We start from the raw sequence: 14,183 nt of genomic DNA on the forward strand, positions 1-14,183 counted from the left end.
TTCGCTGTTATCAGCTGTTTGGATTTTGTCGCGTCCTGTCTTTTCGAACGCTCATTCGCAAAAGCTTCTGAGGCTTTCATATATCTCCAGTAGAGACAGACGTATGCGACCGAAAGTATTAGGTCTTGCAGAGTGAACATGACGTCTAGCCATGAGATAGCATGCACTAAAAATCATCGCGAATAAGACTAATGAAGCAGCCAATACCTTTCTTAAAAGTAATTTAGGGACAGCAATAACGAAAGATAGTAGATGCTTCCACTTTAGCGTTCTGAATCTAGGAATAATTGGCCTCAAGGAATGAAAGTGACAGGGAAAATCAGGATACTCACGGGGCAGTGATCAGTTACTTGATCTAGTCGCACAGCTAAGCAGCAACCAATAGTCATGTTGTACAGCAGCGACCTGGGCATAACCACAGATGACTCATGCGAACGAGACCTTACCTGGCAGCTGGCGGCTAGCAAAATGCCGAACCGTTGTTACTATAGCGGGCCTAGCAGGGGGAGTAAAGTACCTCATCAGCCAGTATCGATTCGCTTCAGGCCCTTTAGTATCATGCAATTAACCATTATAGCTGTGCTGTTTTCGAGCGCTTAATAGCGACAATATCATGTAGTCAGGTTGAAACCTTGGTCGCTAGAGCGTTGTCGTCAGAGAGCAGTAAACAAAGTATATACATAGTCTAGCTAGTAGCTATTATACATAGTATTTAGGGAAACATGTATACAAACTAGCATCTCCATGCTTTCTCTAAATATATAGTTATGGTAACACATCTATCTAAAATAACAAAGTAACCTAGCTGGTATTCTACTAGAAGCTATAACTATTCTATGTATTTTCAAGATTAGGTTGGAATAAAACAGAGTGACTCCCCTGCAACATGAAATAGTGTAAAGACTGCCAATAGCCGCTTAATGGAATTGTGGGTTCGGATTATGAGTGCCAACAACACAGACTGTAATACTATCTCCTATGAATATATGGCATCTGGGAATTCGTCCTCGACATCGTTCCACAGATCTACCTCCAACGCCTCGTCGCCCTTCCGCCGTGTTCCATATCTCATCATCACACCTTTTCTATCTAGATATTCCATGAGTTTCTCGCCCGTACATGTACTCATTCCTTCCACTTCCTCCATAGTCGTTTTCAGCAATCTGGCAATAGAAAGACTGCTGGCATAATCTCGTATGAAAACCTTCCTGCAATAGAAAATAGCAACCGCAATAGCCAGTACCTGACCTCCAAAGATACACATTAGAACCGTAATTGGTTCCTTCAGTTTGACGTTCAATCTGACATCTATGAATAGCCGCTCAGATGCGCCTGAAATTTGGGTCACCTTTGGCAGCTGGATATCAGCACCCAGAACGGCGAGAAGGGGAAGACGTGCTGCAAGGTGTGCAGCTTACAGTTTGGCCTGGAATTGAATACCATTTCCTGGGTGGGATCGCATATAGTCATCTTGCATTAACGCACTGGTGAGGCTTTTTGCAAAGTGTTCGCCACTGCCTATACCAGAATAAACTCTGACACCATAGGTACTGTCGTCTTCCTCAATACCTTTCCACATACGCTCATCATGACCAGCTCGATGGAGAAGATTTGAAACATTGTAAGTGGTACTGTAAGATGATTCGAGTAGACTAAGACCCGGTATGTTGTTATTATGGCGTGTACACGTATGGCACTCGAATAGTATTGCGTTATGATAGCCTTCATATTGAAAGAGCACGTCAGGCTCAACGTAAAGATCTTAAGTCTCTAATGTTAGAATTTGAGAATTATAGGCTAGGTGGTGGCCCTTACATGTTGTCGCGCAAGCTGAGTCTCCATATAGTTGTGAGTAATTCCTTGGAGCTATCCATATAACATTACTGTATAAACACTCATAATTTTCTTCACAATATTCTCAAATGTTGCCTCGTAGATAACATCACCTAAATAAATGAGTTGTAGCTAATAGTCTTAGAGCACCAAGCGGAGTGTTTTGCTTACCATAATCTACCACCCTCTCCTGATTTTCACGTAGTGATACAGTTCCCCAAAAACACCTGGATGAGCTGTGAACCACGCTAGTATTGGACGACATAATTTCTTCACCGCGGTACTGTTTCAAATAGTACGAGTAAGCCACATTATCTCACTCAACTGTACGATTCAAGCCATGTCCACTTATGTTTTTTATGTTATAAGTGGAGGATTTGTTGGAATCAAAGTCGCCATCTGGCACGTTCAAAAGGCCTATTGTTGCGTATTGGTTCATACGTTCTATACTCGTTATTAATCACGCATTTTCACCAATATAATCTGCTACGAGTCTCAGACTTGCGGAAATTTTGATGAATAAAGGTAAACGCAGTAGCAAAATCAGACAAACCATACTCGCTCAAGAACATAGTCATTAAACCAGTCGCTTGTGCCCCAGTTGGTTAGCTTGGTAGGATACTCTATCCGTGGCTCCTCGTTTAAATCAAAGGTCAATCCGAACGCAGCGACACTAATCCGGCCAATGATATCAGCGAGTAAATAGACCATGACGATTACTGTGGTAACACACCACTTCCGTTTTTGCACCGTATGTATCCAGATGAGCTTAACAGCTCCGGTTGGGTTAGACACGCCTAGAATCAAATCGGCCTAATCTAAATCGTTAGCACAGCACGATATCTATAATTGAAGACAAACTTACGTCAACTGGTGTGTACAGCTTACGTGCTAGCAAGGGCCAACGAACCATGCTGCCTAATAAGCCTAGAAGCGAACCCGTGCTCAGGCTCAACATTGAAGAGAGCAAGATGGCCAATGCACTGAACCAGCGTTTCTCCCAACGACTGAGGACACCCTTTAGGGAGAAGCTGTGGGGAACGGCCGTCATAGCAATGCTGAATACTAGAGTAGCCATCAGACGCCATCAGATTTCGGTCCAAAACAACCTTCCATGATGCATTCGGCGGTTGGTGGGTCTGACGTGAGGGTCGTTTAGATTAGTTGACATCCTTCGGGGAAGAGTTGATACAGACGCATCGATCAAGTTGTATTTACTAAGACGATCGACCATTTTGAAAGACTTGTGAAAGAAATTCAAGGTCAATTGATATGTCACGACAACTTGACAAGACGATAGCACAATGACGAACATTATATGTGCTGAGCGAGACTTGAATATCTCAGCTGAGACTGAACCTACCATCGGTCAACGGTATACTAGAAAGTAGCTTCAGTGACAAGACAAAGCTGGCCTCGACCATAGGCCATACCAAAGGCCTGGGCATATGCAAGAGCTGTTTACGTGAGACGTTTAGGGAGCGAGGCTCTGAAGCGTGAACAGGTCCACTATGCCATGCATCCCAAAGACAAGTACACACTAAACAGTAGATTGGACAGGTATTCACTGTACGGTTGAAGATGACTATAATGCTAAGAATACTAGAAACTTGTTGGCTTGATGAAATGAAATGAGATTGATGTCAACAGATTTGTATTAAGAAAAGCCTGTACCTACCTGCTAACGCGCTAGTAGCCGGACTCCGAAGAATACATCTTTCTATCAGACGCAAGCTGACGTCCCTCACTGTAGAACCAGACGAATAGAAATCCAAGCCCATTCCAGTGTGCTAGGACACTGGTTGTGCTAGAACAAATTTATTTCACTGGTTAGGCGCTGCGCAGAACGTGACTATGTATGAGGTTTCACGTGATGATCCATCAAGTGGCTTGGCACAGCGTCTGGCTAGTGAGATGACCATTACACGCACAGCCTGCAACAGAAAGAATGGGGATAAGACACAAAGTGCTCTTATTCATGCCTCCCATAGGATATTTTTAGTCGCCGTCTAGAAGGACTGGCCTTGGAAATGATCACTGGAACAGTATGCATGAAGATGCCAAAATCTATAGTTATACTTATCAATACGTCATGACAAATACTGAAAGACGCGAAATTCCCTACGTAAGCAAGAATATGCGGGTGAATTCGAAAAATCATGGATGTTGAGCTTTGATGAACTGCAGCAGCCAGCACATGAAGAAGATTGCAGAGCATCATGAAACTTGTTCGTGTGAAGACTGGCTATCGAACACAGTAAGATTGATTGTAACTTGATCAACTCGAATTGTTGATTGGACATATAACCAAAGTCCAGAGCAGCTAACGATGTCAATCCTGAACTAGCTAGCTGGAAACCCTGCTCTAGCCATCTTCTTCCCTCGCTGCGCTTTCCGGTTATGGTTTGCACTCGATCCTTTGTTCGCTTCCTTTCTCTGCCGCGATATTTGCGTCGCTTTGTCATCATTAGGGCCAGCGACATTACCGCCGCCTCTCCCGCCACCCGCTCCACCTCGTCCACGGCCTCTCCCTCTGGCTCTACCCCCGCCGCCTCTTCCTCCGCGGCCACCAGATCCATCGCCACTAGCTTCATCTCCAGATTCTGCGGGGCTCTCCCTCCATGCCGTCGACTGTAGTTCTCGCTGCTGGCCCTGGAACGTAGAGAATTTCGCCTCGAGGCGCCGTAATTGTTTGGGATTGCGTCCCATCATTATCCCCCAGCCCTCGATTGCTTCATCCGTCATTCCTGTTTCGCTCCTGAGGGCAGTTCGTGCTTTGCCTCTTCTAGTATCTGAATCGCGACCAAATAGCTCGGGTGTCATGGTGTATGCGCGGAACAAAGCCTCTTCATTCTTATCGCCGAGATCGGCGTCTTCTCCTGGTCCTAGTGCAGCGGTATCGACTGATGCACCGACATCTTCAACGTCGTAGGTATCGTCTCGCTCATCGTCGTCTGAATCAAAGGCTGCCAGAGCGGCCATAATGGCGGACTTGGCAGGCGCCTTGCTGCGGTCGGAGAGGATCTTATCAGCACTTAGGTCTTGGCCTCGCCGACCAATATGGAGGCGAGATGTATCGACAGCAAGCTTATCGAAGTCATCGTCATCGAATACGTTACGACGCTCAGGGATGTATTGACTCGATCGTGGAGGCGGAAGTGGCTGTGATGGTGTCGTGGGAGTAGGTCTATAATTTGTAAGTATGGCGAGTCCAAAGTGTTTGTCATAAGCAGAACTTACAACTTCTCACTACGGTCCGCCTCGGCAAGGTGTGGTGGTAATGACTCCTCTAGTAGGTGCGCGGTGACTTGTTCGAGATCGTCGTTGTACTCATCCAAACACTTCACAATGAATCCAGCACCGAGGTCTGGAAACAGGTCTTGTATCTGGGTAATTATGCTCATTCGGTGAACATGAATCTCCCCGGTAAAAGCCCCGTGACCATACTCATCCTGCGTTGCCTTGGCTTTTCCCTTGTCCGCCTTCCGTCGTATTAACTTCTTAGGCCGAGCGATACCCGATTGACGAAATGCACTTAGTGACGCTGCCGTATTCTTCACTCTTGAAGCTTCTGAAGCAGTGGCCTTGTCTCTCACCTTCTCCAAGAAGGGTGTGTTTGTGACCAGATCTGCTACTAGGGTTTTCTTTCCTGGCTCTTTCTTCTGTTCTTGTTCTTCGCTGGACTTTAGACTGTATAGGTGATCGGAAAGGAGCGAGTAGTTTGGTTTTGGGCCTTCCAACGCTGCTGTAAGACCAAGATATGCTACTGTCACAAGCTTTTTCTGCATGGGCTGGGGTACTCGAGGATACGCTGCCAAAAGAGCATCTAGAAAGTCAGATCCGGTAAGCATGAAGAGACTCGCATCAGTCGAGGTTTTGAGAAGGGGTGCTACCCTATCAAGAGTGCTCTCAGTCTCCTCTGGCCGCTTCGACTCCAGATTTCTGATCAATGATGTCTTGGCGGTCTGGAGTGATTTTTCAATAGTTGCGCCCTTTCGCTTCCATAGACCCTGTAGAAGCGTGCGAAGTTGCTCGCTCTTCGGGTAGACATGACAGATATCAGAGAGTGCTGACCAGCTGAGGAGAGCGTTTGGGGTGTCGTCTCTTGAAAGCAGCCGATGTGATAGAAAGAAGGCTTTCTTTCGCAAAGATGCTACAGTTGATGGTAACGTGTCGACATGGGCCAGTTCATGGAAGAAAGACGTCAGAAATGGAGTCAGCGTATCTTTCTCTTGAATTGTTGATATAAATTGTTGATCCCCTAGGTGCAGGTATAGCTCAGCCAATGAAGACCATGAGTCGAGGTAAAGTTGCCATTCCTCGGGTAGTATGCTCTTTCTGACTTTTGCGTCGGGGAATGGTGCAAAGTGGGGTAGTGACATTACTCCGGGTAGCCGTATGAAGAAGGAGATAAACGGGTACTGGAGAATACAAGTGCGGCGTAACAGTTGGGAGCAAGTCTTTATGGGATTTCAAATCTGGGTGTTTATCCTTGTCATGTAGTCATGATGGCTCATGGGTCTGCCTGATGCGCGATTGATGGGGAGCGATACCCGATCGGGCACTAGCGTCCGTAATCTTGGCAGTCGCCGCCCACAAAGTGATTTTTGTCGAAGCGCGAGAATTTAACGACTTCGAACGCCGTCGCCAATTTTAACGCCACCCCAGTCATCACATTACCGAGATCAAGGATCCAGGTCGTGACTGGAATCTACACTCAGCACCTACAACAATAAGCACTCCAACCTCCAATCCAACAAGATGTCTTACAACAAGCCCGAGAAGGACTTCGGTGAGGGTAAGGAACCGTGCATATGACATTTGCGACGACGACGTTCTCACACATAGCGCAGGTCCCAAGATCCACAAGATCCGAATCACCCTCACCTCTCGCAACGTCAAGTCCCTCGAGAAGGTCTGCCAGGAGCTCATCGACCGTGCCAAGAACAAGGAGCTCCGCGTCAAGGGTCCCGTCCGCCTGCCCACCAAGCACCTCAAGATCACCACCCGCAAGACCCCTTGCGGTGAGGGTTCCAAGACCTGGGACACCTACGAGATGCGAATCCACAAGCGTAAGTACTACAACCTGAGACATGTGCAGGCGCAAGGCTAACAGTTGTTATAGGTCTTATCGACCTCCACGCCCCCACCGAGGTCGTCAAGCAGATCATCATCAACATCGAGGCCGGTGTCGAGGTTGAGGTCACCATTGCTGCTTAATCGCTTGCTTTTGGGCAACGGATACGGAGGAGTGTCACGGGTCTGAGTAGACAAGTGGCAATGAACAGCTATAGCAGCTGGGAATATGAAAATAAAATGATTAAATACTCCACACTGTTCTGCACAACGATGTTGCCCGTTTCTTCTAGTGTTTTTGCTGGCCTCACACGTTGCATATTGTCATGGAGCCCATGATCATTGGGACTACTGTAGCTGTTGCTGTGACCGTTACTGTTATACACGTTGCCGTGACTACTGCTGCCGTTACCATTGCTGCAATCGCCGCTACCTATCAACACTTTGAAAAGAAAGGCAAAACCTTTCCTCTTCTCTGGTCAAGTAGCAAACAAGGGCCCAGGGAAGAGAAAGAATATGAATTTATGCCAATGACATATGACCATAGGATAACATTGCATGCTGGAAAGGGGGAAGTAAAGTTCGCTCCATTAGCCCTTAGTTCCATACATATCTTCAAATCCGCAAACAGGAAATCCAAAAGTAGTTCTATTGAGCTTAACCTGAAAACGTGACGACTTACTAACGATACAGTGTGTTTCACCTTCACGACGGCGGGGTGTGCATGATCAGGTATTAACTAAGAGAAGAGGTACAGAAAGTAGATATTTGAAGCATCGTTCCGCTGTTTCGCGATTGGTCCGGATATACCGCCCCAATCCAACTACTCATGAATTATCACACGTGCACACCACAAAAAAACATTCGTTTGTAGACAAAGTGTGTCAAAAAAAAGCAGTTCCCTCCAGCTCTAGCGTTTTAGAAAGCATCAGCCTAGGAGAAGGAGGCGACGGCAGGTGGAGAGCAATATCATGCAGGCGTAACCCAACTTCTCCTCCGTGACTGCACTAGCATCACTCGCATCAACACCATCACCAAAACAACTTAAATAACCATTCTCATTATTTCCCATCTATACCACCCTACCCGCACCCCTCGCAAGTCTATCTTACCCATCCATCCAACCAACCACCGCCCTCGGAAGCCTCGCCACAGGCCGAGGATCCACAAACAACCCCTCACTGGGCGCATGCACAGATTCTCTTCCTGATCAGTAGAAGCAGCAACAGCAGCAACAGACCTCCACTGCCTAAAGGAATTTGTAATCGACAAGGTATACCCGGTCCACCGCGTCGCGAAGTCCAGTCTCTCAGCTTCTTCGCACCGAGCTGGCGGAGAAGTTGAAACTTGCGAGTTTCCTCCCGATATAGGTGCACGGCCACTACCACTCTTACACGGAACCTGATTGTTCGCTTCGAGGGAGATGTCGTCCTTCGAGCGGGGGTGGTGCAAAGGCGCGTCCGAGCTGGACTGACGGAGTCGGTTGGGTTGCGCTGGAGGCAAGCTGTGGGACTGGGTAAATGCAGTAACGATATTGTCGTTTGAGCTGCTGCTTCGATTCGATGGAGATTCGCGGCGAGACCTCGAGGGAAGGCAAGTCGCAGCATCGCCTTAAACACCCGTCAGCGGTGTCGAAACTGGTGCGGCCTGGCCATACCATGCTGCATGCAAAGTTGCCTCGTCGTCACTCGTACCAGCCTCTTGGCAACGGGTCGTCGGGGAGCAGACAATGCGGTATCGAGGGGAAGGGGAATATACAGGTGGCTGCGATTGGGTTCCAAAAGATGGGCTGTCGGGGTTGTGCTAATCAATAGTAGGCCCTAGGGTTTCACCAAGTACAGAGTTCGAGTCAATCAGTTAGGGAATGAAAAATCTGACTCTTCGTCCCACGAGAATCTCTTCTGTTTAGAGTGTGGTTGTGGCTTCGGATGGACTAGGTACAGCAGCGACTTGAGATCTTTACCGTCTTTCAGAGACGTTGACGTCGTGAGTGGTGATGATCGAGATGGTATATTGGAAGAGTTGGAAGATTGTTCACCCGACGGTTCTCGAAGATGAAGACACAAGTCAGTCGGCAAGGAAGTACTTCCGTCGTTATTCTCCCTCTCTGCTGGATGTACTGATTCCACGACATGGTCATTGGGCACAGATTGCTCTTTGGTAAGGAGGTCATCCGGCTGATTAGACCCATCGTTCCTTGATGTATCCAGGTGCTCAGTCAAACTCTTGGTATCGCCTCTTGTCGAAAGTCTTACCCCTTGTATTCTCGGATCGTTCGTAAACCACGGAGCTACAGATGAAGCTGATGGGTCTTCGATATTTGATATCCCCGTCGTATACGGCTCGTTCGAATTGTCTCTACTTGTTATGCGACTACCATGGACCTGGGGAGCATCACTATACGTGCCCTCTGACTGCTCCTCGTGTGAACGTCCTTGAAGAGTAGGAAAACGAAACTCCTTCCGGCTTTGATTTTCTTCGAAGCTCAACGAAGTTGACTGAGATGGCCGCCTATTCCTCATTTGTCCCAAGTTGTGCCGGTTAAAAAAACCACCATGTTGCTGTCCTTGTTGGGCAGTCTGGCGATTATGATTACTGTGAGGGCGCGCAGGCCTGATGCTGAATTGATAGTAGCCACTATTTGGCGGCCCCTGTCCCTCAAAGCTGCGCAAAGCTTGTACGCCCAGAGTCATACTATTGTTCAGGCAGGTATTACCGACCGCTGGTTGAGGTTCATCAGCCTGAGTTCCAGTCCGTAAGAACCTACGTGTGCGTATGGGTTCTGGGATTGTGGGATATAAGCGCGGGGCGGATTTGTAAGAGGTAGGTTGCTTGAGAAGCCACTGTGAGGCTACATGGCATATGCCATCGACTGCGAACGTTGCTGGTCTTGGTATCGGTCTCTGAGTGTGCCTGGTGGCAACGACACAGAGTGTATCGGCGTTGTTTGCAAGGTAGCGTTCATGCCATACTGCGGACGGATTGACGCGGTTGGGTATCGCGGTACGGAAAACGACGAGGGGTATCGTGAGACTGCCCGCTGTGTATGCCAGGGGTGTTGAACGTTGATGAGGCTGTCAAAATCCTGCTAGACTCGCGATGCCGCTGTGTCTGGCGGTGGGTGTTGTCAAAGCCAGACGAGCCGTCCATGAGGACGTCGTCAAAACTGCCTATTTCTGTCGCAGTGCTGAGCATGGAAGGAACACCATGGCTAACAGGAGCTGAGAAACCAGATTTGAGCACTAGTTTTGGTGTTGTGCTTGATGTGCGACTTGCAGCTGGTGCGTTGGACGCTCTCGACGTGCCGCTGCCGCCGCTGCTGCCGCCTCCGCCGTTCTGGTCTCGATCAGACTGCATGTTACTGCAGCAGATGCAAGATGCGCTGATGGAAAAGCAGACAAAGAGATGAGGCAAGGTACAAGCCAGGCTTTCGTGACGAGCTTTCTCTTGTTTGCTCGTGCGTTGTGTTGATTGACGGACAAGCTACCGGTGTTGCCAGAAAGGGATGGCGATGGTAAACAGAAAGGAGAGTGTCCAAGAGAGAAGAGAGCACGTAAGACTCCTCCTACTGTGCCCGTCATGTCAATGGTAAGGAGGTTGGTATTGAGAATGTGAGCGTGTGATGGGCGAAGTGAGGAGACTGAGATACCTAGGTGAAGACGGTATTTGGACAACAAGACTCGCGCCTCCTTTGCGCCTACCACGACTAGAACTACTCTCCTCACGACAGCCTAGTAGAGAGGAACAGATGCAAGGAGAGCAACGGAGACGACAGAAAGAAAGCCAGTAACGTATATGTTTATGAAATTGATTCCACTCACGCCGCGCGTACTGCGCTCTTGGGTTGTTTGTTACAACATAACGCTTTCAGACACGTCCACGACTACCAAAAGCACCCCGAGCATTCTTTCCTCGGAATCGTCTGATCAGACAACGCTTGCGAACCATTTATTACACTGCGCATTACCAGCGCCGACCTCGATTACCATCAATGATTGCTGTTCGCAGGGCAAGACGGTTGGTCCCCAACCGCCACGAGAGTCTTTGGCGCAACGGCATCTCCCACGCCAACAATCCCAGCCAACAAGGCAAATCCCACACTACATAGCTCATGATATGAACAAGATAACAAAACGAGAGAATACAAAATATATACACTTGTCAAGTTTCCAATCGACCGCCAAGGACCGCTGACTTGACCAACCGCGACACACACCAAAAAAAGAGAAAGATGAATAAGCATCTGAAAATGCAAACGAAACAATCAAGTTACGCGGTTTCAAATGGTGGGGTATATAGCCATGCAACGCCATACGAGGTTTCAACAATTGCACAGAAATATAACGAAGAATGAATATGGAAAAAACGAAAAAAAGGCGGAATGATCATCACTATTCAGCGATAGGGCCGATATCGCCAGACTTCTTCTTGCTAAAAAGTCGCTTGAGAGAGGTAAAGCTACTCCGTTTGGACAGGCGCTTGGCAGGGGCCTCTTGATAGGTCGACATGGAGGTGTGAGGGCGGTTGGGGATATCCCCGGGTTTGGGGAAGGAGTCGGATGAGTCGACGGGGGATTTGGTACTGCCGAGGTTGCTGGAGATGGAGCCTTTAGGGGTGCTGAGGTTCCTGGTGGGGAAGAGGCCGAATTGGGCGGTTTGTCGTGATGACATGGATGAGGCTGAGCGGGGGGATCCATATGCTGGCGACATGGCGGATGCGGAGGAGACGGAGGAGTAGGCGGAGTCCTTGGCGGTCAAGGGGGGACTGGAATCTTCGGTATCTGGTTTCGTGTCCGTATGTCGTGTGGATAAGGATTTCTTGTTGTCGAGCATGTTAGATTGCGATGGTTTCTCCTGGCTTCCTCGGAGTTGGGGTGTGCTGGCGGACTCTGACAGTGGTGTCACTCTTCCGCGGTCCTCCTCGGCAAACCAGGTCCCCTGGTAATACTCGTTCTGATCTTTCTGACGTTGGACATGTATGTCAGCGCTGGAAACGGCTGACAGTGAGGACGAATCTTGGCTCCGCTTTGGGGTCTCAGTGGCAGAGTCGGATGTATCTATGATTTCAGCCTGGTGTTGAGGTTTGGACTTTACGGTAGTATGTCGTGAAGGTGTCTCCCGGCCAGAGGATGTAACACTCATAAAAGGAGCACGTTCAGAAGGTGGTGTGGGGAGAGGTTTGTTGTTGGTAAAATTCCGGAAGGGGCGACCCTCACGTGAGTTGGATGAGTTCCGTGATGAGGTACGCGTTGCAATCTAACTTAGTCAGTACTCTGCAACAGAACCAAACCAACCCGAACGTCGGACAGGCCAAGAAGGATGCTGAAAGACAGCAGGGCAATCTTACCAAGCTTCGGCGACTGGCAGCACCACAGCGCTTCTCAATCTCATTGCAGTAGCTGCTGACTTGTACCAGCACAACGCCCAATCTCTCTGCCTTTGCGACCAAGCTTTGCAAGAACTGCGACCAACCTCCGGTATTTCCGCACATGGCGGAGTATATTCGTCCGATGTCTTCGTTGCGATATGTCCAAGCGTCTCCAACATCGGCCAGGTACACGTCCAGTTCCCGATTTGCTTCGCGGAATACGTTGATATCGACGAGATAGTCGTTGAGTAATTGGGACATGCGCCCGATGGTGCGTTCGATTACGATGTTGCCGTCAAGCAACTGGGCGCGATAAGAGCGGTCTTCGAGAAGGCGGTCGAATTCATTTACGTGCTCCATGGGCACCTTGAGACACTTGTGGCGGAACAGCATGTCCTTCATGCTGCTTTCGAGATCGTCGTTGGCTCTCTGGAGGAAGCTGTCGAGCTCGTTGACATGCTTGAGCAGAATGTCTGCTACGTCGGCCACGGATTTTTCGAGATGCTGATGCAAGAGGTGGACACCGAACACGATCTGGGCAATTGTTTTTGTCAATGCATGGAACTTTGCCTTTGGGTGCTGGCGCCAGTAGCAGCTGTAGGTGAAATTCCACGAGGGCTCGAGAGCCGTCTCATCTCTGCACAGCAACTGCTGCCGAGTCTTGACGCCTCTCTTTGGGGCTACAAAGGGCACATGGCCGGTCTCGCCCGTGGCATCGAGCATAGACTCTTCAAAGGGGGCCTGCATGGAGGCTATGGGGTGGATGGGGAAGGTGGCCGTCATGATGCGTTTGTCGCGCTCGTCTTGCCATGCGTAGGAGTCGTCGTCGTCGAAGCTAGGGCGACTTTTCTGGGAGGGTCGCCGGAAGGGAACCATGTTGATGTAAGGACTAAAGGGCAGATTTGCGGGCCCCCAGGGGCCAAGCGGTGGCTATCAGCTCGAGGCGTGGTGCAACAAAGCCAATTCACGTCCTTGTCTCACGGCCCAAGGCGTCGTCGCAGCGTGTAGAGTACACACGGACGCGCGAGCGCGGAAGGGGAATTGGCTCGGGAGGGTTTGGCTCGATGTCCACAGGGAATATCCTACTACTAGCAACGATACATGGCTGGAACAGACATTGTGGGGGAGAGGGAGGGGAAGTTAGACGGCGCAAGCGATGGAAATGTTCAGACGTGTATCGGAGATGGCGGAAAGTAGACTGACTGGACGGCGAACATGGTCCCAAACGTCCAGGGCGGCGTTGGTTCGCCAGCGCTCAGGTCACCGGCCACAGGGGAGCAGGGAGCGCTTTGGGGGGGCACCAGGAGCCTCTGCAGGTGGAGCGCACGCTTTGTCCCCAACGAGTTTGGTTGCATCCCTTAGTGCCCGTGACGGCTGACGAGCCAAAAGCAGGGTGGGGAATCCGTCTCGCCACCATACGAGATGTATACGGACGGTACTGTGCTCTGCTGTGCAGTGTGTAGTACAGTGTGTGTGGAGTACATACTCGTAGGGTATCACATTCACGCCTGCGCCATGCCGTGTACACGAGACAACACCCATCCACGTGCCCTCTCTCTCTCTTCAGCTGTCCTACAACTACCCATGTATGTCCATACAAACATCCAGACTCTCTCTGCGCCCGACACCAGCTTGTTTTTTGCCCTCGTCTCACCCCTCACCTGCAACAAGTACGCTAGAAGATGCAATGCAGCCGCCAGCACCACGCCAGGGACACGAATAAGCAACGGCCTGGATCTCCACACTGCCGTCCGCCCTGAGCAGCCCATACATGTCTCCTCCTATCGCCTTCTCTCTCTCTTGAAAAGGCGGCGCCGAGGACCTGCCGGTCGCTTGCTGATCGCAGCCCTCCACCACGGATAACCTCACGAGCTGAAACACCCCAGCCCACACACACATACACACGC

At 49.6% G+C, this 14,183-nt stretch overlaps 4 protein-coding genes across 4 annotated transcripts; 1 reads left to right on the top strand and 3 right to left on the bottom strand.

The window, feature by feature from the left end:
• Window positions 1-976: 976 nt before the first annotated feature.
• On the bottom strand, window positions 977-3,081 carry COCSADRAFT_350137 (uncharacterized protein; the record flags this gene model as incomplete). Its single annotated transcript, XM_007697916.1, has 8 exons — window positions 2,943-3,081; window positions 2,699-2,891; window positions 2,392-2,646; window positions 2,005-2,116; window positions 1,885-1,946; window positions 1,816-1,859; window positions 1,486-1,652; window positions 977-1,398 (listed from the first exon to the last, which is right to left on the bottom strand). Exons 1-8 carry the CDS (start codon window positions 3,065-3,067, stop codon window positions 977-979), a joined length of 1,380 nt encoding a protein of 459 aa, XP_007696106.1. The 5' UTR covers window positions 3,068-3,081.
• A 962-nt stretch (window positions 3,082-4,043) lies between these two features.
• Window positions 4,044-6,318, bottom strand: COCSADRAFT_134365 (uncharacterized protein). The gene is made up of 2 exons (XM_007697917.1): window positions 5,074-6,318; window positions 4,044-5,020 (listed from the first exon to the last, which is right to left on the bottom strand). Exons 1-2 carry the CDS (start codon window positions 6,213-6,215, stop codon window positions 4,177-4,179), a joined length of 1,986 nt encoding a protein of 661 aa, XP_007696107.1. The 5' UTR covers window positions 6,216-6,318; the 3' UTR covers window positions 4,044-4,176.
• A 150-nt stretch (window positions 6,319-6,468) lies between these two features.
• Window positions 6,469-7,206, top strand: COCSADRAFT_134370 (uncharacterized protein). Its single transcript, XM_007697918.1, has 3 exons — window positions 6,469-6,631; window positions 6,687-6,905; window positions 6,959-7,206. The coding sequence occupies exons 1-3, from the start codon at window positions 6,595-6,597 to the stop codon at window positions 7,051-7,053; spliced, it is 351 nt and encodes a 116-aa protein (XP_007696108.1). The 5' UTR covers window positions 6,469-6,594; the 3' UTR covers window positions 7,054-7,206.
• Window positions 7,207-11,201: 3,995 nt separating this feature from the next.
• On the bottom strand, window positions 11,202-13,292 carry COCSADRAFT_273633 (uncharacterized protein). Its single transcript, XM_007697919.1, has 2 exons — window positions 12,256-13,292; window positions 11,202-12,164 (listed from the first exon to the last, which is right to left on the bottom strand). Exons 1-2 carry the CDS (start codon window positions 13,150-13,152, stop codon window positions 11,301-11,303), a joined length of 1,761 nt encoding a protein of 586 aa, XP_007696109.1. The 5' UTR covers window positions 13,153-13,292; the 3' UTR covers window positions 11,202-11,300.
• Between the last annotated feature and the right edge of the window lie 891 nt (window positions 13,293-14,183).

This window comes from Bipolaris sorokiniana (assembly GCF_000338995.1).
Source record: "Bipolaris sorokiniana ND90Pr unplaced genomic scaffold COCSAscaffold_2, whole genome shotgun sequence".
NCBI classification, from domain to species: domain Eukaryota; kingdom Fungi; phylum Ascomycota; class Dothideomycetes; order Pleosporales; family Pleosporaceae; genus Bipolaris; species Bipolaris sorokiniana.

Coding starts and splice junctions, on each gene's coding strand:
- COCSADRAFT_273633 (XM_007697919.1), bottom strand. CDS start 13,152: ATGGTTCCCTTCCGGCGACCCTCCCAGAAAAGTCGCCCTAGCTTCGAC. Junction 12,165..12,255: donor CTGCCAGTCGCCGAAGCTTG/GTAAGATTGCCC, acceptor TGACTAAGTTAG/ATTGCAACGCGTACCTCATC.
- COCSADRAFT_134365 (XM_007697917.1), bottom strand. CDS start 6,215: ATGTCACTACCCCACTTTGCACCATTCCCCGACGCAAAAGTCAGAAAG. Junction 5,021..5,073: donor GCGGACCGTAGTGAGAAGTT/GTAAGTTCTGCT, acceptor TACAAATTATAG/ACCTACTCCCACGACACCAT.
- COCSADRAFT_134370 (XM_007697918.1), top strand. CDS start 6,595: ATGTCTTACAACAAGCCCGAGAAGGACTTCGGTGAGG. Junction 6,632..6,686: donor CGAGAAGGACTTCGGTGAGG/GTAAGGAACCGT, acceptor CACATAGCGCAG/GTCCCAAGATCCACAAGATC. Junction 6,906..6,958: donor CGAGATGCGAATCCACAAGC/GTAAGTACTACA, acceptor CAGTTGTTATAG/GTCTTATCGACCTCCACGCC.